Source organism: Herpailurus yagouaroundi, unplaced genomic scaffold, assembly GCF_014898765.1.
Source record: "Herpailurus yagouaroundi ecotype Mexico unplaced genomic scaffold, PumYag 163, whole genome shotgun sequence".
NCBI classification, from domain to species: Eukaryota; Metazoa; Chordata; class Mammalia; order Carnivora; family Felidae; genus Herpailurus; species Herpailurus yagouaroundi.
In genome coordinates, this window is record NW_024412404.1 from 54,124,467 (window position 1) to 54,151,068 (window position 26,602).

The window sequence follows — 26,602 nt, forward strand, 5'->3', positions numbered from 1 at the left end:
CTGCTCCAGGGGTGGGCGAGCGCGGGAGCCGCGGGGTGCTGAGTGGCTTCCCTCCCAGAGATCTGTCCCTGGCTCCCAACACCCTCTGACCCCCTTCCCTGGCACTCTCATCCATCAGCCTTCAGGTCCTCACGGCCAAGCTCAGGGGCACGAGGCTCAAAGAGCAGCTGCAGCCAGCCCCTACCTGGGACCAGGTGAAAGCACTCATCCCCGACTCCTCATCTTGGCCCTTGACCTTAACCCCAGGACTCTTGACGTCCCGCTGTGGGGGCCCTAACTTCTTCCCTTGGCGCCCCCCTCCTTCCCCCCCCCCCCCCCCGCGGCTCCGGATGGGGCACCGTCGGTGGAGCCGGATGGGGCGCCGTCGGTCGGGGGCGGAGAGCCGGGTAGGCCGGCGCTGGTCCGGGCGGGGGGCTGAGGCCGGGGCTGGAAGGTGACGCCCTCCCGCCCCCGTCGGCCGTGACGTCAGAGCCGGACCGGCTAAAGCGAGCGGCGGCGGCGCGGGGCGCCGGGGTGGAGACCGCTACCCGGAGCCGAGCGGACGGACGGAGCCCACGGCGCAGGGCAGGTGACCCCGAGGTAACGCGGGACCCGGCGCAGGGACAGCGGGGCCCGGCGGAGGGCGGGGAAGAACCCCAGGGACGGGAGGGTCTCCGTCTCCGGGGCGGCCGGGGGGCGCCGGGGCGCAGGACGCACGGGGCGCGGGGTCCCGCGGCGCTTTGGGAGCGCTCGGTGGCAGGAGTGGGACCTCGAGGGCGGCGGAGAGCGGGACCGCCCCCCGCCGGCCCCGGGTTGGGGGGGGCCCGACGCCGCTCGCGGGCGGCAAGGATCCGGAGCGCAGGTGCCCCCGAGAACGCGCCCGCCGCAGGTGAACCGAAGCTGGGACGCCCGTGCGCGCGGCCCCGGGACCGTTCCTTCCGCCCCGGTGAGGTCGGGGCGTTGCGGGCGCCGGTAGCCCCCGGCACCCGCCGCGGCCCCTCACCGCGCGCCGCGCCCACAGCCCGGCCTCGGAGCCATGGCCCTGAGCGAGCTGGCGCTGCTCCGCCGGCTGCTGGAGAGCCGCCACTCACGGAAGCTCATCCTGTTCATCGTGTTCCTCGCGCTGCTGCTGGACAACATGCTGCTCACGGTCGTGGGTACGTTCGCACCGGCCGGCCCCGCTCCCCGGGTGCCCCTTCCCTGGGGGCTCCACCTACCCGAGCGCGCCCCCCGCGAAAGTTGCAGAACACGCTTTGCAAAAAAAAAAAAAAAAAAACAAAACGCATCCCCTTCCACCCCCGAGTCTGCCGCGCTGGGCGACTCACGGCCGCGTTTTGTGGCTTCGTTTTCCTGGTGGTCAGGTCAAAAAATGTGACATCTGTTAAGACCCAGAACTTGTGTTTCCTCCTGATAATTTCCTGCTTCCCGCCCCCCGCCTGCTTTGACCGCGATGAAAAAGATTTCTACTACGAACTGGCAATTCCCAGGGTTCCAGATCACGTTACAATAGTTACTGTGCTAACCAGCAAGGTGGGCTGACAGTTTGGCTTAACATTGAAAGGAGCAAGTCAACCTCTCTCCCCGGAAAAAAGGAAGGGACATTTAAATATATTGTATCGGTGCATGGCCCGAGATGGAAACATTGTAGGACCTTTTCCAGAACAGTTGGAACGGTGTTGGTTTTAGTCTTTTTCCTGTAATGGATTTTTGAGAGGCAATTAAAATCAGGTCTCTTAATTAGCCCTCTTAACAGCAAAGCATTTGGTATGCTTTTCCTTAAAAATGCCCACAGTTTTAGGGGTGCCGGGGTGGCTCGGTCGGTTAAACATCTGACTTCAGCTCAGGTCATGATCTCATGGTGTATGAGTTCAAGCCCCCACATCAGGCTCTGTGGTGACAGCTCGAGCCTGGAGCCTGCTTGGGATTCTGTGTCTCCCTCTCTCTCTGCCCCTACCCTGCTTGTGCTCTCTGTCTCTCATAAATGAATAAATGTTAAAAAAAATTAAATGCCCGAAGTTTTAATGAGTAATTCTTTTTTTAGTTTGTATTCTCCGGGTGGGTTATTTCCCTTCTCTCCTCTCATAGATGCCCACCTGCAGGATTATCGGGATTATCAGAGTGATAGGGCTCATCTGACTTCAGAACAGCCTTGCTTCTCCTTTGTGTTGAGTGCTCTGTCAGCAGGTGCCCACAGGTGCTTTAACATCCGTTTTTCTTTGCCTGGGTGGAAGCCTCCGGAATTTCTACATCTTCCGGGTTGGCCGAAAAATCGCAGACTCCCACTCAGGTAACAGAAAGATGAAGTGGGCCTGTCGCAGAATCTCCAAATCGTTCCTTCTCCTGTGGGTTTATTTTTCCCTGAGACACATGATGAAATTTAGGTTTCTGTTTCCTCGATTCATTCATTTGAAGGTCTGAGTCCCTCCCTGAGGAGCTCTCGTTGATCCCCGGTCGGCCCTGAGCAGAATTCAGACCACATTTTCCTTTCCTAAAATATTCCTGTAAGGGAGCCCTGTAATGAGAAACCCCACAAAGGACAAGAATCCGGGGCAGGTCACTTCTGCACAGTCACCGGCCCTGAGGGCAGACGGAGCCCTCCCAGCCTCCCGGGGCTCTGCTCTCTCTGGCCGGAGCTCAGCGCTGTGAGATTATCCCGGGGTCCAGGCAGGGGTGCCGTCGCAGGGGCAGACCTCTCTGGGCCTCGTTTGGCATTTGATGCGACTGTAGTTTTGCTGTCGTTTCTGTGCAGCCCTGACCTTCTTGTTCTGCTTTTGTCCCCAGTCCCTATCATCCCGAGTTACCTGTACAGCATTAATCACGAGAAAAATGCCTCAGAAGTCCAGACCGCCAAGCCAGTGCTCACGGCGTCTACCTCGGGCCGCTTTCAGAACATCTTCTCTTATTATGACAACACCACCGTGGTCACTGGGAATAGCACCGGAGAGCTACAGCGGGGGCCACCGCCTGCGGCCAGCACCCAGCACACGGTGACGAACACGTCCGCCGCGCCTTCTGACTGTCCCAGCGAAAACAAAGACCTCCTGAATGAAAACGTTCAAGTTGGCCTGCTGTTTGCCTCTAAAGCCACCATCCAGCTCCTCACCAACCCCTTCATAGGACTGTTGACCAACAGGTAGGTTCCGTTATTTTGGCCAAGGAGGCTTCTATTCACGTCCTTCCCAGCTCATTGCTCTTTGGGATTCTGTTTCTCCTCCGTTTATCAGAGTGCGGAAAACCAGTGGTGGGCGAGCTGGGGGAAACCCGATCTCCTTCTTTGGGGTTTCTTTCCTTCATCGTGATTTCCCACGTGTTCAGCATTTTTTGTTTGCCCCCTCTCTTGCTCCGAAAGTAAGGAGATACTAAAACAGAATAAAGAGGCCCTCCCCGGGTGGGAGCACGTTGATTCCGTCCAAATGCTGTGTCGCGTTAGTACATTTGTCAGACTCGCCCTTGGGCGGCAGGAACTGACTCTGCAGCCGCCGTGGCATCATCGTTGGGCTCCGTGTGTCACCCGCCTTCGTGTTTTCTTCTTCCTCTGGCCGTCCGCTTCCTTCTAGAAAGCCAAGGTGGTTTGCTTTAGTGCTGGTGTGGGGAAGGGTCAAGACGGCCAGGGAGAGAGTGGGGAAGACCAGTAATCCTGCTGCAAAGATGGACCCCTAAGCTCACGCCGAGGCCACGGCATGTAATGAGCCCCCTTGCCGGTTACTCAGCTGTGTCCACACGCACACAGAGGAGCGTATCGAGCCTGTTTTCTGGATCAGTCAAACCAGCCGCGAATGCCCCCAGATAACGCCCAAACTAGCTTTATTTTAATCTGGATGCTCTGGATGTTTTGGGGGGGACCCACCTCCTCTTGAATAATTGTTCCCTCCTCCACTGTCGGTGGCCATCCAGCAAGTATCCTTCCGCAGCCCAGCTGGCCTAGCTCTGCCTGGTACGGCAGGGGCTGGAAAGCACCGGGCAGGGCACTTGCAGAGAAAGGGATAGGGCAATCCCTGAAGGTGTCAGCTGCAAAGAGCTGGTACAGTGTGAGTGGTGGGGGCAGACTGCCATACAAACGTTGTAGCCTGAAAGGCAGAAATGCAACCAAACCAAAAAACAGTAGAGAGGGGAGTGCCTGGGATCCTATTTGTGAACCAGGCCCAGACGCATGAGCAGAGACCAAGGTGACAGCCGGAAAAGAGAACATAGAAGGGTGGGCTGAATAAGGAAGGCAGGGCAAGTGGGGACGGGGCAGGGCAAGGCTATAAGAGGCCCTGAGTGCCAGGCAGAGAGAGGAGGGGGTTTTGTTGGGGTGTGTGTGGGGTGGGGGGGTGCACTTGAGAGCCACTAGAGGTTCCAAAGCCACGTTGGAGTCCGTGAACCAAGCACGGTTTTCAGTAGGTCAACCTGTGCAAACTGGGATCAGGGCCATCCTTACGTGTCTTTGGCCTGGATTAGGGGGTGCGGGCCCAGCTCCGCAATCTGCGGGGCTCTTTGTTCAGATACAGAGCGTTTCGAGATTGTAACAACAGAGCGTTAAAGCAAGCACGGGGCCCTTGGGAGAGCAGGGGCCAGCTCTGGGGCGGGGCAGAGGAGGTCTGCGGTGGTGCAGAGGCTTAGACAGCTCTGACCTCCCCCGCCCCCACCCCTGCCCCACCTGCCGCCGCCCTCGGACACACACACAGGGTGCTGGTCACATACCCACGGCCATTTGGAGGGAAGCACGTTTTCAGCTTCCGCGGTTTGTTTCTCTGGACTGGGTAGTGCCATTGAATAAATTTGAACAGTCCCAAGCTGTGTCCAGCCCTCCTGTGTCCAGCAATAGTATAAATTTGCCACGTAAAACACGCTAGGCAAATCTGCCTCGCAAGGACAGGTGCTCTGCGAGGCCACCCAGAAACACTGTCCACCAGGTGCCGTTTCCCTCTGTTTGGCAGGAAAACCAAACAGACCTCGGTAGTCGTGGGGTTGTTTTTCTTTCTTTCCTCAGCCCTTAAGAGTGCTTCTTCAACACGCATCTGGTGTAATTACAGAAAATGTCTCCGGGTTTTGTATTCTGAGAGAGCAAACAGCTCAAATCCTATATGAGGAAAATTGAGGACATGACTGTCATAATGTCTTGCCAATCACTTGGGCACGAATATTCTTAGCTGTACGGTGTAATGCAGTACTTAGAAACTCAGCCGAAATGCTGTGTTCCAGTCTTCCAAATGCAAATGTGAAAAGCTTTTTTAAAAACCCTATTCTTGTTCTTAATGCTTTGCTTATGCCATGGGGAAGAAGCTTGTTTAAAGCCGGTGAGACCGTTTGCCTATTAAATATTCCAAATGCTTTGATGTTGTAGCTACCCAAGACTCCTGTTTCGGGCTTTAAAAAAAAAAAAAAAAGCCAAGAGAAACCTAATTTTGTTTTGTGATCTGTGAAATTCAGTCTATTCTTGTTTTTTATTTTATTTTATTTTTTTAATCTTTAAAAAAATTTTTTTTCAATGTTTATTTATTTTTGGGACAGAGAGAGACAGAGCATGAACGGGGGAGGGGCAGAGAGAGAGGGAGACACAGAATCGGAAACAGGCTCCAGGCTCCGAGCCATCAGCCCAGAGCCCGACGCGGGGCTCGAACTCACGGACCGCGAGATCGTGACCTGGCTGAAGTCGGACGCTTAACCGACTGCGCCACCCAGGCGCCCCTAAAAAAAATTTTTTTACATTTATTTCTGAGAAACAGCGAGACAAAGTGTGAGCGGGGGAGGGGCAGAGGGAGCAGGAGACACAGAATCAGAAGCAGGCTCCAGGCTCCGAGCTGTCAGCACAGAGCCCGACGCGGGGCTCGAACCCAGGAATCGTGAGATCATGACCCGAGCCGAAGTTGGACGCTCAACCGACTGAGCCACCCAGGCGCCCCATATTTTATTTTAGAGAGCAGGGGGGAGCGAGAATGTGCATGTTGTGAGCAGGGGAGGGCAGATGGAGAGACGGAATCTGAAGCAGGCTCCAGACCCAGTGTGGAGCCCGATGTGGAGCTTGATCACACGACTGTGAGATCCCAACCTGAGAGGAAAGCCAGAGTTGGACACTCCACTGACTGAGCCTCCCAGGTGCCCCAGAGCGTGAGATGGGGAGAGGAGCAGAGGGAGACTGAGAGAGAGAGAGAGAATTTTAAGCAGGTTCCACGCTCAGTGCAGAGCCCAAGTGTGGGGCTCTATCTCATGACCCTGGGATCATGACCCGAGCCAAAATCAAGAGACCGTCAACTGAGCCACCCAGGCGCCCCAATTCTATTCGTATGATGGGTAATCCACTTTGCAATTGAGCTAGACCAAAATTTTAATCCCTACCTGGTTCCCGCCGCTACCCGGCAGATTTAAAATCCCTCCTGTAGCACTGCCTTGTAATGTGGAAATGCAGACAAATTGTCACATTGGTGTTGTAGCGTGAACTCTGTTGTTCCTTCACAACGATCGTGATTTGTGTATTTTCCAAGCCCAGTGGACATGGATTTAGGGGGCTTGCAGCAGTCTGGGCTCTCGGCAGCTCTGCTCAGGGGAGCGATGCATCCCGCTTTCCTTTACAGAACTTGCCCTTCTGAGCCGCCGCAAATAGTCTCTTGATGTAATTTGTGCCAATCGCATCTTCCGTGACGAACGAGATGGGTGTGACTCACATTTTCGGCGTTGCAAACAAGTGTTTTTAAAACAGCACTTTACAGTTGGTTGATGCGTTTCTGATTAAAGAAGGAGGAGTTAAAGAGACGGGGTGTCAGAGCCTGAAGAGGAGGCTGAGTGAGGGCTTTGGGGCCAGTCCTGCCACCTTCTAGGCGGAGGAGTTTGCCGCATGGGAAGAGAAAGGGACTGCCCCTGGCGACAGACAGCAGGACTAAAGCCAGTGTCCAGACTCTCTCTGTCTGGGTGACTTCCTTCCTTCCTATTCTTTCCACCTGCTTAAGTGTTGTAGTTTTGACATGGAGCTACTCAGAATCAACAGTGCAAGTCAGAAATCTGTTCTTCTTGTATCCGTTTGGGCTCTCTCTGATTGTACCAGGCCGAGCTAGTGAAAGCCCACATAGTTGTTGATTGCTACTTTGAATCAGCAGGCAGGGAGTTTAGAAACAGACCAGCCTGGTTTTTTGGACGGGGACCCTCCCTCATGTCTCCAGCCCCAGAAAAATATCTTTTTCCAGCCCCTGGTATGATCTGGCCCAGCTTGCCACCCTCTGCAGCGCTTCTGACAGAGGGGAAAAGACATCCCCAAAGACTGGGGGAGCTACCGAGAGGCTTGGCTGAAGGCCACTCCTCTCTAGAGCCTCGTGCTGCAAGCGGGACCCCCTCATCACCTGCGTCCCAGCCCGGACCCTCCTATTCGTGGTCAAGAGGCTGTTGCATGAGTGGCTTTTATGGGTGGGTGATGCAAGAAGCAAGCTGCCGGTCTGTTGTTTGACGTACTGGGTAAGAGCTCTCGTTCCAAACCCTGCAAGTAAGAAATGACAATCCATGAGAAATGTTTTGAGTGTTCATTGGGCTGCCCATATGGACACAGGCAATTCTTGATTTCACTTGGTCTCAGGTACCGTGGTTTTACTCTAAAACACGTGACCAGAGACGGAGCCAACTTGATTTTGGCAAGTGTAGTGATCCCGTATCCAACAACACACTTTGCAAAGCCTGCAGGTGCCTTGGTTGACTTGATTTTTATTTAATTAATTAATTTATTTAGAGGCTCGTGTGACTTATTTTATAATTCCGGTCTACTCATTTCACGATTGCCGCTGTGTGTTAAGAGATCTCTTACCGTCTGCCCCGCGAGTGGATTTCAGGGGTATGCAGACCTAGGCAGGGAATAAGGCAGGTCAACGATATATTTTTTTTTTCAACGTTTATTTATTTTTGGGACAGAGAGAGACAGAGCATGAACGGGGGAGGGGCAGAGAGAGAGGGACACACAGAATCGGAAACAGGCTCCAGGCTCCGAGCCATCAGCCCAGAGCCCGACGCGGGGCTCGAACTCACAGACCTTGAGATCGTGACCTGGCTGAAGTCGGACGCTTAACCGACTGCACCACCCAGGCGCCCCAGGTCAACGATATTAAAAGCACCTTTACGTATCTCTCCGTAGACCTGCCTAAGAATGTGGCCCTGTGGTCTTCACTTGTTTAACACGGGGCTTCTACAGTAGTCGCCTTTTGAGAACCAAAAGCTATTCCGGACGCGCTGGCCCCAGGGCTGGGGAAAGAGTTAACCGCGGGTGCTGGGGACTGCTCCCTCGGCTTCCTCCTTAGCTTGTCATTGTCTCAGTGGTCTGCTTTTTATCAAGCCAGCATCAGTGGCTTAATTTATTTCCATAGTTACCTAGTATATTTGAGAGCCCGTTATTTCTCGTCACAAATCTTAGCTAACATCTGAATGACAAGAAGGAAGCCACAGGGCATGAAGTCTCTACAGAACGTTCGGTGTAATGGTTTTTTTTTTTTCTTTAGCCTCAGCCAGTTGGTCTGAAGTGAGCTTTGTGGGAATGAGCAGTGACCTTTTCAGTTTCTCCGTGGATGGGGAAACCAGCCCTTCTGGAAAGGGCTCTCCCGTCCTAGATGTTGTTAGGATGGTGTTGTTAGGATATCTTGGCTTCTCCAGCTCAGAGAAGCCGCCAGTGGAATCAGGTGTTTCTAACGGGAGCAGAGCCGCCTCCCCCCCCCCCCACCAACTTGTTCCCTGTGTCAGGGAACAGGGGTCCTACCCACGGAAGTAAGAAGTCCGTGGCTCACGTAACTCCCTGCCTGCACCTAATAGCTGAAAAAGACAGACCTAAGGACTAAACCTAAGAATGTTGTTTTACTTACGAACGACAGTCAGCTTCCTGGTACGTCTTAGCACATGGATCATTCCATTTACTAACGTTCACCTCCTGTAACCGCCTTTTAGAAGGTCATCAAGAAGGGAGATGCCTCCTCGCGTCCCTTCTGGACCCCCCACTTTGTGTCCTTGCCGCTGTCCTTTCCCAGGGCAGAGGGAGCCTGGGTTTTAACAGGCCTGAGAGTGGAGCTTTGCAGTAGGCTCTCTGGCAAAGGTAAACTAATTATTAAAGACAAAAGTATTGATTTTCGGTGACGATTTAGGGAAGATGGAGTTTCTCCACTGGTGTGGAGGTATATATAATGATCATAACTTTTATCGCTTGGCACTTTTGTCTAGGGATTCGATACCTGACTTTTTGTCTTATTCCAATTAGATTATCTGCTCCCTGATGCTCTATCGAGGATGACCGTGGGCTGGGATGACGCATAAGGGGATAGTAACGGGATATTTCGTTCAAGGTTTGCTGCCTCAGATCTAGCTCTGCTTAGCACGGGGACGAGAGGCTGACTCAGATGTTTATGACTAATGTCAGCTGAGTCTCTGTCCACTTAGGAGACATCGTGGGGAGAGAGAAAGGGCGCTGGTGATCTGCCCATCTCTCAGGGACCCTGGGGCATTAGACAACTTTCCTTCGGAGGTGGGTGTTCAGGGACCCAGAAGAATTTGCGGGTGGGGGAGTCCGGGATCTGCCCGTGGCACCCTCTTGCCTTGAGGCTGAGCCCCGGGGAAAGGTGTTTCCGGCGGTATGCACAGCGGTCAGCTTGCGCTGCGACCGTGGCTGAACCGCTGGACCTCTGAATCTCTGCTTTCTCATCCAGCATGAGGGTTTGGACTGGCCAGCCTTTGAGTTTGCCATTTGGTTATTCCATACATGCTTTATTAAAATCCGCCCCCCCCCACACAACAGTAGCTGTGGTGTTTTTATTTATTTTTTATTTTTATTTTATTAAAATTTTTTTTAACGTTTATTTATTTTTGAGACAGAGAGAGACAGAGCATGGGCAGGGGAGGGTCAGAGAGAGAGGGAGACACGGAATCTGAAACAGGCTCCAGGCTCTGAGCAGTCCGCACAGAGCCCGACGTGGGGCTTGAACTCCTGAACCGCGAGATCATGACCTGAGCCGAAGTCGGACGCTTCACCGACTGAGCCACCCAGGCGCCCCAGCTGCTGTGTTTTTAAAGAAAACACAGCACCTAGGCTTGGTAGAAAGAATCCTACGTAAGCACATGTCTCTGTGGGTACAGAGCCAGCTGGTGTTAAACGTGGACCATCCATTCTCACTGGGTGGGGAGCCTGTGCTCCTGTAACGGGCATCCCCACCAAAGCGTGTGCTGGCAGGAGCCGGCACACCCTAGGCACTCAAGATATGCCCCTTACCTTGAATTGGGGCACGTTACATAAGTTTCCTAGCCCTCATTGTAGCCATCCAAAAAATGGGGATAATGCCACGACCTCACGGAGCTGCGGTGGGAATCACAAGTGACCCGCTCGCTAACCCCCTACTTACGGTCTTGGGGAATGCCAGAGTCTCCTGGTAAGAGGAAGCAACTCCAGATGTGTCCTGCCAGGTGACCTTGGCCAGTTGATCAGGCTGCAGACTGAGCATAGTTTCACTGGTATTCCAACAGCTTTGACAAAATACTGTTTTCCAAGTAGTATGTTGAAAGGGAGTGAGAAGCCTTTTATTCCAGGGCCGCTACAAATATTGCCATATTCCAGTCCCCCACCCGCACCCCCAAGATGTGCAGGAGCTGTGGAGAAGAATAAACTGCTCGTGGGTTCTCCTCGCTGAGTCGCCTGGAAGTTTCTTTGTTCAGCCTCCGGTAGTGCTGTGGAGGATGTGGTGTTGTGAATGGGGTTCTGAATAAAGAGCACAGACCAGTCGGCTGCAGGTTAGTCCAGATTAGAGAAGCTACCGTTTGAAGGAGATCTGAACTGCAGTTCAACCCTGGTATCTTTCCTGGTTTGCCTGATGGGCTCTGAGCCCGGACTGGTGAATTACAAGTTCACCTCAGGTCATTGTGGGGGAATTTATGCATGGGATTGTGAAGGGAGAGCTGTCTGGGAATCTGGCATGATTTCCATTTGCTACTTGTATTTTTGCTACTTAGTTTCTGAAGTGCAAGAAGCAGTTTAAAAAAGGGGTGGGGAGTAGGACTAGGATCTTTTGGAAAGGTTCTATTTAAAGCCGTATTTGTCCTTCTGGGGAGGGGTGGTGAAGTGGGTAGGAAAGAGCCCTGGACTGTACAGGATGACCGCAAGTGAAATTAGCCCTAGGACATTTGACAAGTCCCTTTTTTGTGCCTCAGTTTTCTCATCTGTAAAGCGGGGAGGTGGTCATCTGCCCTTACCAAAATCATTGAGCTGAAGGGTGTAAGTACTTGGAGAATTGAATGTCACTTTATTTTTTGAAAAACATTTTTAAAGTTTATTTGAGAGAGAGAGAGCGTGTGAGCGCCTGAGCAGGGGAAGGGAAGAGAGAGAATCCCAAGCAGGCTCCATGCTGTCAGTGCAGAGCCTGATGTGGGGCTTGATCTCATGAACCTTGAGATCACGACCTGAGCTGAAACCAAGAGTCGGACGCTTAACCACCTGAGCCGCCCAGGCGCCCCCGGTGCGATTTTAAAAGAAGGTATTGTCCCCGTGATTTTTCAGCTGAGCCTGGAATGCAAGAGCCCTTCCAGGCTGAGTGACTGGGACTCAAGACTTCCTTGGTCCTCATTAGGTTCCTTCCGTGCCCCACAGGGTCTAGGGCTGGAGGAAAATGAAGCCTGGAGAGGCTCTGGGCTGCTCTGGGTGGACACGCACCAGCTGGAAGGCGGTAACTCAGCCGGTGTCAGCCCCCTCCCTCCCAGGGTCCCAGGGGCCAGGAGGCTGCCTTCACTCTCCTGTCCCATCTGTACGTCAGGAGCCAAGCAGCCCGCTTATTGTGCGGGAACAGAGAGGAAAGAAGGAAGAGCAGAGGGAAGGGAGGAAACCGTTTCTGAAGCACCTTCTGTGTCCCGGGTGCCTGGTAGCAGTTTATCATCCACATCTCCTTGTTCCCTCACTCCGGTGCTGGGAGGTGGCCAGTGGTCTCTCCATGGGGCTGAGGGAGGCTTGCTTGGCTTATGTGTCCGGCCAGGGGTACGACGCCCAGAAGGCCAGGGTCTCCCCCCCCAGCCCCGTCCACCTGATGGCCGAGCCCTGTACGCACAGCGGCTCTTTCAGAGCGGTTGCGATGTTGAATTTTTGCGCTGGCCGCAAGGCCCATTTTTCTAGGCTGGCCTCGTTGGGGTCAGAGTGAAGACAGACTTGAAGACTTCCTTGCACCCTGATGCTCTCCGATATAGCGTCATCATCCCTGCTGCCATTTGAATCATTTGATGACCTTTTACCAGAATCATTTGATTGCCTTTGTCCCTTTGGAGAAGCACTAGCAAAGACCGTAATGAAAGATTTAAAAAAAAAAAAATGATTGAAACGGGGACTGTGTATTTTAGACGTGTTCTGGATTACTTGCCAATACTGTGTTAACATTTATCCCAGAGAAACCTCTGTGCAGAGTGGCAGTGCTTGAATGGATTCACGTTGCTCCAAGACAGTCAAACACAAAAAGGTCACACAGGAAGCCCCGAGTCCATGAATTTTTAGAAAAGTCTACCAAACCCTTATCCGCCTGACCCCAAAGGGTAGGCAGGAGAGGCTCCGCCTAAAGCCTTAAAAAAATACAAAGCCATCACCAAATGCTCCCCGTGGTTCTGTTTTGCAGAATTGGCTACCCAATTCCAATGTTTGCGGGATTCTGCATCATGTTCGTGTCCACCATTAGTAAGTGTCTGATGTTTGCCTTCGGCCTGGGGGTCATGGGATGGGCTCTGAGGACCACACACGGGGAATTGAGGACACAGCCCCGGGGTGGGGGGTTTGTGTGTTGGTAAAGGTTGCAGAAGGGTGGGGGTGGGGGTGGCGATAGAGCTGTTGGTGGTACAGAAGCATGGTGTGGTTAGCGTGGAGATGCACCGTCGGGGTGAGGGATGGCTTCCGAGGGCCCACGTGAGCAGGGCGGCCACGGCACCAGGCTGGCACTGATGCGTGGCCGGGCCCGTCCCTCGGCAGTGTTCGCCTTCTCCAGCAGCTACGCCTTCCTGCTGATCGCCAGGTCGCTGCAGGGCATCGGGTCCTCCTGCTCGTCTGTAGCTGGTAGGTGTGCAAATACCTGAGGCAGCCGTTCCCTGGGGGGGTGTCAGTCCGTTGAGGAGGCCGCCAACCTTGCCCTGGCTGGCCAGCCCCTTGTAGAATTAGCTGGAATAATGTGGGGAATCGAGGTGTCAGTCGTGGTGCCTGGGGAGGGGTTCTTAGGGCACTGCTTTTTTCCTTTGGGTTCTGCTTGGTCTTACCTTTCTGTGAATCTGACGGGTTTGGGAGATCACAAGTCTGGGCCAGAGAGGGCAGGCGAGTCACAGGTTATTCTTTTCTTGTGCTCCCTTGAGAGCTTTGCTATTGAACGTTTCTTTTCCTGTTTAGGGATGGGCATGCTGGCCAGCGTGTACACGGATGACGAAGAGAGAGGCAATGCCATGGGCATCGCCCTGGGAGGCCTGGCCATGGGGGTCCTAGGTGGGCAAGGGGCACCTGGAGGCAGCCTGTGGGGCGGGGCTGGCGGGCATTGGAGGGCGACAGTGCTCCCTGAGTCCACTCTGGGTCTGCTCGTGCTGACAGACTCCCCCAGCTGTCCCCTTTTTCATTCCCTACTTTCGTGGAGCCTTGGAAAACTGGTGGGACCTTCCTGACCCAGGAGGACATGGGCTTCCCTGCCTCTGCATCTGCCTCTCAACCTGCTGGGTGACCCTGGGTCCAGATGTAAAACGAAGGAATGGGATGGTCTGCCAAGATCCTTCCTCTCTCACATCCTCTGAGTTACCATCCCACCTGAGGACTTCCCACCTTCCAAGTCCGCTTTCCTCACCTGCCCTGGCTGACACCCCCGGCCAGGGGACACCTATCCTCCCTGAGAGGAGCTTTGGGTCCTCTCCCTTCTCGGTCACATTTCCGGCCTTCATTTGGGAGCCCAAAGTTCCGCTGTGCTGGTTTATAAGGAGCCAAGTCCCCGCGGACCCATGTTCCTTTGCTCCGTAAGCAGCGCAGCCGTGTGTGGCCTGGGTCTGGCTTCTCTCTGGTCTTTACTTTGGGGGTGACCCTTCTACACTCTTGCCCGTGTCTTGGGTGTAAACCAGCTTGGAGGAAGTCCCCAGGACAACCTGAAACTACTGAAAAGAATGTAGGGCAGTCACCCCACATAGGTGTTGGAACAAAGTACAAACTCGAGAAACAAACGGATGGTTACGGTGGAGGGGGGACATCAGTCGCGGGGCCTGGCACCAGCCCCTCTTTCTCTTCCTTGCAGTGGGCCCCCCCTTCGGGAGCGTGCTGTACGAGTTTGTGGGGAAGACGGCTCCGTTCCTGGTGCTGGCCGCCTTGGTGCTCTTGGATGGAGGTGAGTCCACGCGGGCACCTCTGCCGTGATCTCACTGGTCGTGACCCGTGTCGGGTGACCCATGTCAGTAGGTGCTTGGAGCCACACGTTTTTATCCTTTTTCTCCCTCTGTCGTAGCTGTTCAGCTTTTTGTGCTCCAGCCGTCCCGGGTGCAGCCAGAGGTAAGCCCCCCGGGGAAGGAGGGCGCTGCGATGGTCACATCAACTTTGTCAACCCCTGATTTTTGTTGACAGAGCCAGAAGGGGACGCCGCTGACCACCCTGCTGAAGGACCCCTACATCCTCATTGCCGCAGGTGGGGCTTCCCCCCAGTCTCCCTGGTTCTTCTCAGCCAAAGGGTGGTGGGGAGGGGTGGATGGCGAGAACCAGGCTTCACTTGGCTGCTGGAAACGTCGCGACGTGAAACGTGAACGGCAAAGAGGTTACATCCACGTCACAAGGAATAGCTTTCTTCCATCGTTAATTTCTGACCCTCAGCCAAGTTCCTCTGCTGGTTTTCATTTGGGGCAAAGATGTCTGGGTCACGGAGATGCCCCGTCACAGAGGTTTGTTTGTGTCAGCGGCCATCACTGTTTGGCCTTGAACCTCCGGAAGGAGTCTCTGGCCTCACTGTGGGCACCGTCGGTGGGCAGTCTGATTCACCAGGCGGGTATGAATAGAGGCTGACAGCGGAGCCCCCAGAGGGCCCAGGGGACAAGTCCCTTCTTGCGGAGAGGGCATGGTATGCAGCAGGGAGGCCAGTCGGGAAACCCCCTTTGGCTACAGAAGGTCCCGTGTTTGGGTTCTTGGCCTCGATGGGCTCAAAGGAAGCCCTGGGGTCCTGTGACTGGTTGGGAGGATAGTGGGCCTCACTGATGCAAGAGACTTCACCCAGGACCGTCTGTCTCAGGGGCACAGGCCTTGGGCTGCCTCACAGGGGACCAACCTTACATTGCCTGGGCCCGGACACCGGTCAGCAGAGGCCAGGAGACGGCAGCCCTGAAGTGTGGCATCAGACCCAGTTAGGGTTTATTTGTCTAAGCGGTGGTCATGGACACTGGTAGGGCTGGGGGAGTCTGGGTGAACAGGATGCATGCCCTATCTAAGAGCATTAGCCTTTTTCAAACGCCAGGCTGGCTTTGTTTAAACCTTCTGCTGCTGGATTGGGGTGGGGGGGTGCCTGTATAACCCTGGTCTAGACCCCCATCATCATGCCTGCTGGTAAACCTCGTGGCTCTGCACCCCTCCTAATGCAGGGCACCTCTCTGTGCCCCCATCGAGATGCAGGGATGGTTCCAGAGCCCAGATGCCCATGGAGCCCGGGCTGTCCGAGGTGGGGTGAGGAGGTGTGTGGGGAGAGCGGGGCTCTCTGCCGCCTGCCCCCTTGCCCCCTGCCCCCTGCCTCAGGCTTTCTTTGACCCTCACTGTCCCACCCCGACGCAGGGAGGAAAGATACCCAGCATTGAATGACAGGCTACCACACTTCCAGCAGCCTCGACTCGGGGAGCTGGGGCCCAGGCGGCGTCTTATTTGTTCTGGCAGGATTTTAACCTGTGAGGATGACCGAGTGGTGACAGAGGTCTGGGATGTTGAAAGAAGATTGTATTTCTTTCTTTTTTTTTTTTTTTTAATTTTTTTTCAACGTTTATGTATTTTTGGGACAGAGAGAGACAGAGCATGAACGGGGGAGGGGCAGAGAGAGAGGGAGACACAGAATCGGAAACAGGCTCCAGGCTCCGAGCCATCAGCCCAGAGCCCGACGCGGGGCTCAAACTCACGGACCGCGAGATCGTGACCTGGCTGAAGTCGGACGCTCAACCGACTGCGTCACCCAGGCGCCCCAAGAAGATTGTATTTCTTACGTTTTCCTGAGGAAAGGAGGCCTACCGTGCCAATCAGGGCCATGTAGGGAAGCGCCAGGTTTTGTGGGGGGTTTGGGGGAGAAAAGGGCCAGGGGAAGGCCTAGGCCAGAGCCTTTAGTGGGGTTTGCATGGGAAAGTGAAGGCAGGGCTGGGGAAACCGCTTAGGGTCGGTGGGCTTTGAAGCCTGGAGGCTGCCCCTGCTTGCTGGGATTTAGAGCAGGGGTATCAGTTTGCTGTGTGAGAGGTAGACAAGGAGGGGTTCAGGGTTATGGGCCCTGGGTTGTAGGGGAGACCGAACGACCGTGCCAATTTGGCCCTAATTAATAGATGGGAAAGAGAGAAACAGCAAATCCAGGAAAACAGCGGGAGGGTGAGGGAACCATTTCAGTATCCTCTGTCTGTTCCACCTGTCACGTCCCAAAGCATGAAAAAAAAAACCTTTCTGCATTACGTGAGCACCTTAATTACACTACACCGTGTTCTTTGAATCAGGATTCTAGCAAATTAGAGGTTCATGGGGACACAGCACAGGAAGCTCCCAGCACGGTGGGGAACGGCTCTGTGCATCTTTTCCCCGATGGTTCTACATCTACAAAGGGTTCTGGTTCACAGATAGTGGATATTTGCAAAGATAGCGTATGTGTATAGTTGATTTAAAAAAAAAAATCCCCCAACGGCACGTCTGTGCCGAACGCACCAGATTTGGGGGCATCCCAGGGCATCTTTAGAAAAGTTGGGACGGTTAACCTAATGACCTCCGAGTCTCCCCCCAATTCCTTTATGACTCTGGGGTGCTATTTTGAAAAAAAAAATTAATACTTTGTTTAAACTTAATGTTTAATTTTAATTAGCATTTAATCTATTTAATATTCTTTCATGATAAAAATGATGATGACAGTAGTAATAAATCCAGCCTCCTCACTATTCCTTTTTTTTTAACTTTTCCTTATTTATCTTTTATTTATTTATTTAAAAAAAAATTTTTTTTTTCAACGTTTATTTATTTTTGGGACAGAGAGAGACAGAGCGTGAACAGGGGAGGGGCAGAGAGAGAGGGAGACACAGAATCGGAAACAGGCTCCAGGCTCTGAGCCATCAGCCCAGAGCCTGACGCGGGGCTCGAACTCACGGACCGCGAGATCGTGACCTGGCTTATTTATTTTTAATTATCTTTTCCTTACAGAAGTAGATGTTCTGGGTATCTCAGTGGATTGTTCTGGCTGTGGGCATGTGGCGTTTAACTGTGTTTGGAAATAGTAGGTGGGGGACACTCAAGACCCCAAACAGAAGCTCACTAACCCTCTTCCTCCCTTAAAGGGTCCATCTGCTTTGCAAACATGGGGATTGCCATGCTGGAGCCAGCCCTGCCCATCTGGATGATGGAGACCATGTGTTCCCGCAAGTGGCAGCTGGGTGAGGACTGGTGTGGGTGCTTCTGATTCTAGAACTTTTGTCCTCGGGGTGGGTCCTGTCATTGTAGCCCTGACAAGCTGCAGGTGCCAGGATGATAAAGTGATTGTTTCTGTTTGATACTTAATGGGGTCTGTGCATAGGGTAGCAGTGAGCTTTGGGGCCTTTTTCAGCTCCAGGTTTTTAAATCAGAATTAGCAAAGAGGCATGAGACCTGGGCAGAAACAAGACGCAAAATACATTCAGTGTCTGCCCGTGTTTCTGAACTAGACGTTAGTAGTTATATTAAACGTACGTGGGTAGCAGTAAGATTTATGTGAAACAGGCTGACAACAAACAGTACATAAGAGGATTACTCTTTTAAAAATATTTTTGACTTAGAAAGCAATACATACTTGATTATTTAAAAAAAACCAAAGTACACAGATCAAAGAAGTAAATTTTAAAATCCCATGTTCATCTTTTTCCTTCCAGGCCAGTCCCCTGTAATAGTCATTGTTAACAGTTTTGTGTCTCTTTCCAGATGGTTCTGCATTTATCACCATGTGTGAGATGCTTAAAAACCCAACCCGAATGGAACATTGCCATTTATATCATTGTGTGAGCTCTTGTTGGGCCATGTTTCCATGTCAGAATGGGTAGATTTAATTTTCAAAATTAATTAGATTTTTTCAGAGTTACACATGTACTTAATGTTTAAGTTAAATAGCATTATTAGAATTATAATGAAAAAGCCAGAAGTCTTTGCCCCATGCCTCCCCATCTCTGATCCCCTTTCTCAGATTTAATCACTTCAACTCTTTTAGTTGTTACTTCTGCTAATTTATGTCTCTAAATAATATGTGTAACTCCTGTTTTTTAAATCCCCCCATTTCTGATACTACCAGCTCCCTAACATAGTAGATGAAGATTTAATGCTGTTATTACACCTGAAAATATCAAACAACCAACTTACCTGTTTTCTCAATTTCTGTTTTCCTAGAACAGTTATATTTGTTGGTCAGTTTGGCACTCAGTGTTGGCTTTATTGTGACTATGTAAAAATTGTTCAAAGATGAACTATATAGGGCTTTATGATTATTTCTTCTTACAAACTTTTGTTTTTCCTGGAGTTAATCATTGCCATCTCTTTCCATTTTCTTAGCTTTCCATGTAGCATTTCTGAATGTATTCTCAAACTCTCTGGAAAAAGTGAGAGGCCCTGTAAATACGGCCAAGTACATCAGCAAACCTAACCTATTTGTGTTTTTGCTTGTTTATGGGTATTTGTCCTACATTACTCTGTCTTGCTTCAGTCTAGACTTGTTCACTAGGTCATCCTAAGACTTTCCTCTTCCAATATCTGGGCGTCTTTGCTTCTCTACTGTTTCTTGTATCCTTCCCTTCTATATTCCTTTCTCTTGGTTTACTCTATCATTATGATGGAACATATCCTCTAGCTTCTTCCTGAGAGTTGGTGCATGGTAGGTAAAGTTTTCTGAGATCTACGTATCTGCAGACGTCTTTATTCTCATGTTTGGTTGACTTAGTCTACTTGGGTATATAATTCTTGGTTGGAAATTATTTTCCTTCAGTTTTTTGTGCTTATTTTTGAGAGAGAGAGAGCATGAGTGGGGGAGGAACAGAGAGAGGGAGACACAGAATCCAAAGCAGGCTCCATGCTCCAAGCCGTCAGCACAGAGGACAGCGTGGGGCTCGAACCCATGAACCCTGAACCAAAGTTGGACACTTAACTGACTGGGTCACCCAGGTGCCCCTTTTCTTCAGTTTTGAGACAACTCTCCCATTGTGCTCTAGCCTCCAGGGTTGCTATTGAGGAGGCCAGTGTCCTTCTCATTCCCCGTCCTCTGTAGGAGCTTAGAAGGATCTCTTCCTCTCTGGTTATGAGTGTCCGTGACGTTTTTTGCAGTGGGGTCTGTTTTCTTCTGTACTGGGAACTTTCTTGGTTAGTCTGTTCATCTGGAAAGCTGTTTCTTTAACTTCTGGGAAACCATTTTGTATTATTTCTTTAATGAATCCTCTCCCCTACTCCATTTTATCTGTTTTACTGTTACTTTTATAGGTTCAGTATTGGACCCTTGGTGTTTCATGCTTGTGATTTCTTACTTTGCCTCTTCTTCTTCCCATTGATTTCTTCATCTTCATTGTCTAAACTGTCTATTGAATTGTTATAATCGGTGTCATCATATTTTAAATTTCAAGAGCCCTTTCATATTCACTCTGAGTGGTTTTGTGTGTGTGTGGAAAGGTTGTTGAAATTCCAACCTCTTACCGCTTGGTAGGAAGATTTCCACTCCCTCCCCATTTCATCGTCTTATGTAATCCCTGATCTCCATGTTGCCTGGGGTCCCTGGGCCATTTTTGTTTTCCTTCTCTAAAGAAACTGTCTCCTGAGAGGGTGAGTGTGTGAGAGAGAGGGCTGGGGGTCCAACTGGTCTTTTTTTTTTTTAAATGTTTATTTATTTTTGAAAGAGCACAAGCAGGCGAGGGGCAGAGAGAGGCGGGGGCAGAGGACCTGAAGCTGGCTCCGCACTGACAGCAGAGAACCTGATGTGGGACTTGAATTCACAAACTGTGAGATGTCAGGAACCTTGAGATCAAGGCCTGAGCCGATGACGCTTAACCGACTGAGCCGCCCAGGTGCCCTAGGCGGGGTCCAACTGCTCTTAAAACAACCTTTCAACCCTCTTTCCAGTTGACCGCCTCAGCCTGACATTCACAGTACTCGGAGCCTTCAGTTCCGGAGTGTCCTGTGTTTCGAGGCACAAAAGGTTGTTGCTTCTTTTTGGCTGCTCCGTGTGCAGATGGAAGATTCCAGTGTTCTCTGTCGTGTCCATCACTGCTGTCCCTCTGCTGCTGCTTCCCTCTCTGACTGCATTTTCTCTGGCCTTGGGCATAGAGGAGAGAGCATGGGGCTTCCTTTACTAAAATTTGAACGGACTTTGGGATGGGAATGGCAAATGGGATAGAAAATGGGACAAGAAAACCTATCGATTTACCTGCCCTGTTAACTGGAAGCCCGTTGTTCATTTTAATGGTTGGATTTTTCTATTGTAAAGTTAGGCCATAAATTTTCAACCGGTTCCTTTGGTTGGGCATTTGGGTTAGTTCCAGTTTTTGCCAGTTAGAAACCATAGTGCGGCAGAGTATTCTTACCTGTATTCCTGTTCATGTTCGGAAATGTATCTGTAGGGAAGATTCCTGAAAGTCCAGTGGGTGTTCGATGTTTGGTAACCTTGCACTAACATCAGTATTCTCAGTCTTTCCCCAGCTGCATATGTGAGAAAGGGGTGGGCGGGGGACTCTCATTTTGATTTATTTTTACAAGCTTTTTGAACGCAATTGAGCATCTTTTCATATATTAGCCATGTCTATTTCCTTTACTGTGGATTTCTTATGAAGTCAATGAATAACATACTTTGCCCATTTTTTATGTGGAGATGTTTGTCTTCTAATTGATTTTAATTGTTCTTTGTATATTGACATTATTCCTTTATCAGATGTTTCACAAGTATTGCCTTTGTTGTATTGTCTTTTGACTTTATAGGTGGACTTTTGTTTTTCTTTTCTTTCTTTCTTTCTTCCTCTCCTCCCCTCCCCTCCCCTCCCCTCTCCTCCCCTCTCCTCATCATTTAAGATGCCAAGGGTTAGCCCCTTGACCCTTCATGTCTTTGTCATTTCATCTGAAGCTCAGATGAGACCTTTCCCATGCTATTATTTTTTTCATGCATGTTTCTCCCCCTAACTTATGATTTGTTTTTCACATGAAACTTGGATTTACACAGACTTAGTTTAGGTATGCGGTGTGTGATACACGTCTGGTGTTACTGTTTGCTGTATGACCGGCCAGGTGCCCCTAGGAGTCCGCCTGAATTTTCCCACCTTTGTCATACTTGAAACAGCTGTGTGTTCTTGAGTCTGTTTCTGGATTCTTCCTTCTGTTCCACTTGTCGGCACGCATTCCCGCGCCGATACCCTCCTATTTGATTACTGGAGCTTTAGAACATTTTTAATATCTGCAAGGCTAGTCCCTGCACGCACACCTCTTAAAGTGTTTATTGATTATCCTTCCTGGGGATTTATTTTCTTTGCAGAGTTCTTTCAGCTTACAAATTGCCACTTTGGGTGGAGACTCTCCGTTCTGAATGAAGCTGCCGTTTTTTAGTGCCTAAAACCTTCCCTTAGGCAACCTTCTCTTCCCTCTGCAGCGGGGGTCCTGTCACATGCTGCTTCCTGGTTCAGACTTGTCCCTACCCCAGTCCTTATGGGCTCTGCACAGATTCGCCACTGATCCGTGTTCTTTCATCAAATGATCCTTCAGTAAAAAGTCCCAAATTGCTTGGGGCGGGGCAGGATGGGGAGGGACTGATAGTGGGTGTGGGGTTTCTCTCTGGGGTGAAGAAAGTGTTTTGGAATCCGATAATGCCCACGGTTATACCACCCTGTGACTCTAGTATAAGCCACTGAACTGTGTGCTTCAAAAGGGGGGACGTTATGGTACATAAATGACGTCACCAAACCAAAACCAAGCCCCAAGCAACAAGAGTCCTTCGGTGAAGGCGGAAAAAGCGTGGGCGCAAAACTGAAAGGCTAGTCTTTAAGCAGAAACTTGGCTCTGAACCTCTTGGCGGTGGAGACCATGCAAGGACTCCAAACTCCCAGAGCGGGCACCCCACTTCGCAGAGGGAAGGCCCCCTCCTGACCCCCAGTTAATCGCAGTTTTGCAAAAGATGGGGAGACGCTTCTCAGGCCTTGCTGCTGCTGTTAGCATCACGATGCCTTCCTCTGCGGTGCTTTGGGCCTCCCGTGTGTCTTCGGGAGGCGCCCGTGGCCCTGGGGCACCGAGTCCGTGGAGCTCCTGCGTCCCTTTACAAGTGCTCTTTCCCGCCCGACTGACTTATCTTCCCCACTGAATGCGTCCTTGGCCGTGTGCAGGGCACCTCCGCTCACCTGCCCGCTCCCTCTCCAGACACAGCCTGAGGCTTTCTTTATAAAGTCCTGAAAGGCCCTCAGCGGCCTGGGCCTTCCGGGTTAGATAGCAGGCTGCGGGCCTTCTAGATTTCGTCAGGATCCTCTGTGGGGCTTATCTCCCAGGCCAGATGGTCACCAGCCCCTCGGCTCGCTGCACCTGTCCACCGTGAGGTCATTTCCTTCCGGTCTCAGAGATGGGCTCGTGTTTCGTCAAGAGAGTCCCGTATCTGTACCTGCTTTGCCGTATCGCCCCCAGTGTGAGGGGAGCACAGCACGTGTGAGGGGAGCACCGCTCCCGTGTGGGCTCTGCAGCTTGGGGCCCGCCTCCCCGGAGCCCCGCAGGCCCCCCTCTGAGCCTCGTGAGGAGGGCGCCGTGGGCGACGGGGTGTGAGGACCGAGGGTGGAAGTGAAGACCCAGCGCCAGCACGGGGCACGGCCGTCCTCCGGAGGAGGCCCCGGGGCAGCTCGGGCCCCTGCTGTGCTGCAGGGTCATGTGTGGGCTCCCTCCCGCCCTTCTGCTTCCCTTGTCATTTCTGGAGAAAGACCGTAAGATTTGAAGCCAAGGCAAAACAGTCTTATGCAGCCGCGTGGGTGGCCCGTGATTGCTCTTGTTGAACGCTGCGTGTCTGGCCATGATTTTTAGAGGAGGTAGATGGGAGCCCACCCGTGTTCCAGAGGGTGGCCGTGTGAGCCCATCCCCCCGGCCCCTTGTGCTGCCATTTGGGGTGGCCCTGAGTTTGGGTGGGTGGAAAGAGAATCATTTCGTGGCGTCTCCCTTTACGTCAAGTCTGGGTCAAATGACACCCCCTGCCCCCCGCACCCGGAGGCTTAGTGACCCTGTTCCTGGTGACGCCTACAGACCCCAAGGGGAAACTTAAGCTCTAAGGAATGGGCCCCAGAGAAGAGTGGAGCCAAATTCTTTCTTCTGGCTCTTTAAGGAGACGTGGTGGTGCAGTGTGGGATGGAGGCTAGGATACTCTCGTGCTCGGCCGGGGACCCGCTCTGCTCCCAGGCAGCCATGACCTTGGGGCACGTCCTGTGCCGGCCTGGCTGGGTACTCCAGGACAGGATGATTGCCAGCATGCTGTGGCTCCAGGATGTGAGGACTTCAGCCTCCTGAGCCTCCCTTGGCATAGGGCAAACTGGGACTGTTGCCCCATCCTGGTTCCAGACGGAGCCCTTGGGGACATCAGGGAGGGCTCGGGAGAAGTCCAAGGACTCCTTCCTACAGTCACTCCTGGGGCTGCAGGTCCAGCATTGGCTCCTTGCAGGCTCCGTTGTGGTTTGAGCCTCTCCCTCTCGAGCCCGTCGAGCCTGTGGTCAAAGCCAGGCTTACCATGAAAGCGCAGGGGTGGGCAGACGATCCCCGTGGGTGAACTTTGTGGTACGTGCAGAGGTGACTGAGGGGGGTGTAGGCACCCCGCAGGGAGAGCAGCGGCCCAGCAGAAGGACAGGCTCACTCACACGTGTGGCTCCGGGCACTGTGTGCAGCCCGGCCCGTCCACACTTCTCTCTTTGAGTCAGGAAAGGGCCGACACAGACTTCTTGTTGCCTTTGCAGGTGACACAGGCTTTGGAGGGACAAAGTTGCCCAGTTGATGACAGTTCAAAAAGATCCCCCCACAGGTACCAACGAAGTTCTGAAGGGACATGAAGGAATCCCTCCGGTGAGAATGTGGGGTCGGGCCGTAGGGTTGAAGACGCCCGTGGAGACGAGGCAGGGCCCTGGTGGGGGCACAGGTCGGTGCACTACGAGCCCTGTGAGGGCTGTGTGAGCTGGGGCTCTCGGGGTGCAGAGCAGGGGCTGGCCCCGTGATACACTCGGTCCCTCTTCCCTTCCTGGAGCCGCGAGCGCTCAGGTGCTGTGCACCGGCACGGAGCTGGGCCGGGGCGATTCTGCGCACCGTGTTTCAAGGTGGAGAAGTGGCTTGAACTTGGACGGAGGAGTGGCAGGAGATGGCCAGTCCCTGGGAACCACCGGAGCCCCAGTGGGGTTTCACTGGGGAAGCCAAGGAGAGGGTCGGCTGCATTTTCTTGCTGTGGTGGCCGGCCGGGGGCGGAGGTTGAAGGCAGTTTCTCTTGGCTCCAGGATGCACCCCAGGACCAGTGGGTGGAAGTGATGGGAAGCTCAGGGCCTGGCGTTAGGACACTCGCCCCTAGTTGGAGCCATCTTTAAAGAGCTGTCTGGGAGGGCACTGGGCTCCCAGCCCGGGTCCCTGAGCACAGCTAGACGGTCTCCTGTTGAGTCGCCAGGTGGGGTGCCGTGAGGGGCGCACCGAGGGCCGAGTTCCCAGAGCTGGTTCTGTGGGTTGCGTGATGCGGCGGGGGCCCCGGTGGCGCGGGGGATGCTGAAGCTGTGTCGCAACGGCGATCGGGAGCTTAGAGCCGGAGGTCCAAAGAGCACGTGGCCCTGCCCCCAGTTTGGAAGCTCCAGAAAGGAGGAGGACTCCGGCTCCAGACCACAGTGCAGGCTTTTACCCCGGGGAGGCCGGCAGCTGGACACACGGTGCCTGCCTTCAAGGGACGGCAGCCTCCCTCGAGACTGTCGGTTGTGGGAAGCGAATGTCCTCGCGCGGGACCTTCTCCTCTAAGCGGTCGGCTGTGTGCTGAGCACCTCCCCTGTGCCGCCAGGGAGCTGGGCTATGGAAACAGATGAAGGGGTCCCTGCCCACCAGGAGCTCACCGATGTGGGGAAGGCCAGCCGGCCAGGGTCAGGTACAAGGAAGGTGGAGCTCTCGCGGAGGACAGGGCAGAGGGATCGGACAGGGAGGGCCATTTGCCGTCTGCTCCTCAGAGCCTTCCTATGAGATGCGCTGCATTTTGGGCCCCGTGAGGTCACAGGGACCCCCTGGAGCCTCAGCCGGTGTGTTTCGAGCTGAAATGAACCTCTTGTTTCATGGCTTACCCCCAGTGCTTTTTGCTTGAGGATCTTGAAACTGGTGTTTGTGGCCTGAGGCTGTTTTGCCATCTATGGAAAACGGGGGTGTGGGGTGCACCCACTCCCAGGTCTCACGCGTGAGCTCAGCACCCCCCTCGTGGGTCAGGACGATGGAGCTCATCTGTGGCGCCCGGCCCCCTCCCCCCCCCCCCCCAAGAGCATGTTGGCAACCCTGCTTTGAAGCTGTGCCTTCAGAGATGCATCATCCCGTGCCTTGCTCCCGGCGTCAGGATTTACCCGAAACGGGGCCCCTGGCTGGGTTGTTCACAGTCCACTTCCTTGGGCCCCGGTTTACAGCAGGTGGCTCTCAGTCCGTGGACTGAGTTCTGCGCGTAGGTAGGTTTTGGTTGAATAGTATGGTGTCAACCTGCGAGCGCTTTATGTTCGTAAAAATTAGTTGCCAGCATTTGAAAAGCTCAAGAGACTTCCTGTAAGAGTCTAGAGTTCAATCTCTCCTGGAAAAATTGGATCTTCCAGTCTGGGACCTCAATCTTCCAGAGCAGCAGTCGCCTCTTTAGATGGGGTCTGGGCCCTCCCCCGCCACTTCCCTTCTGTTTCCCCGACACTGAGGCCCGATGTTGGTGTCTCTTCATCATGGTGCCCGTGCTGTTATTTACCTTTTCCTTTGCTTTCTTCGTTCGTTTACCTGACCCTGAACCCCATACATACTCATCCTGACACAATGGCCCTCGTGACTTCTTAATGTCTCCACGCTAAGCCTACTACCTGGTGTGCAAGGTTAGGCCTAAACACCAGCTGCTTTGGGGAGCTTCTGGGTCCCCAGAGCACGGCATATGTACCTTTGTTCCGTCCCCAGCGTAGCCGCGTTCCAGCTCAGACATCGTCTGGCTCCTTCCTTTGAAGCTCTCGTGGTGGCCAGAGCCACACTGTGGTCAGTGTCTTCGCCCTGAGCCAGACCCGCGCTATCAGTAACGTTCGCTGAATCCAATTACATCCCGCAATTATGTGGCCGCGGATATTGCCAAGCGTGACAGAAATGGCTTCCTGGAACATGAAATGAGATTGCTCTTTGTTACTGTTTCCCAGATCACCAAGCCTGGAGTGGCTTGGTTTTGGATTTAGCTCCTGGACCTAATCATTTTGAAGTCGCTACTGAGCTGGAAGGCTCAGCCTCTCTGGAGAGTTTGGTGGCTTGCATTAG

The 26,602-nt window shown here is 52.9% G+C and overlaps 1 protein-coding gene across 1 annotated transcript in view; it reads left to right on the forward strand.

Annotated features, from left to right (window-relative positions):
- The first annotated feature begins 238 nt into the window (after positions 1-238).
- SLC18A2 (solute carrier family 18 member A2) overlaps positions 239-26,602 on the forward strand; it is a 39,650-nt gene continuing 13,286 nt past the window's right edge. The window contains exons 1-10 of the mRNA XM_040486584.1: positions 239-579; positions 1,001-1,136; positions 2,761-3,112; positions 12,558-12,616; positions 12,905-12,988; positions 13,313-13,405; positions 14,193-14,282; positions 14,400-14,443; positions 14,516-14,576; positions 17,440-17,535. Coding sequence (XP_040342518.1) covers positions 1,016-1,136; positions 2,761-3,112; positions 12,558-12,616; positions 12,905-12,988; positions 13,313-13,405; positions 14,193-14,282; positions 14,400-14,443; positions 14,516-14,576; positions 17,440-17,535 — 1,000 coding nt within the window. The 5' untranslated portion in view covers positions 239-579; positions 1,001-1,015. The remainder of the gene's footprint in view (positions 580-1,000; positions 1,137-2,760; positions 3,113-12,557; positions 12,617-12,904; positions 12,989-13,312; positions 13,406-14,192; positions 14,283-14,399; positions 14,444-14,515; positions 14,577-17,439; positions 17,536-26,602) is intronic.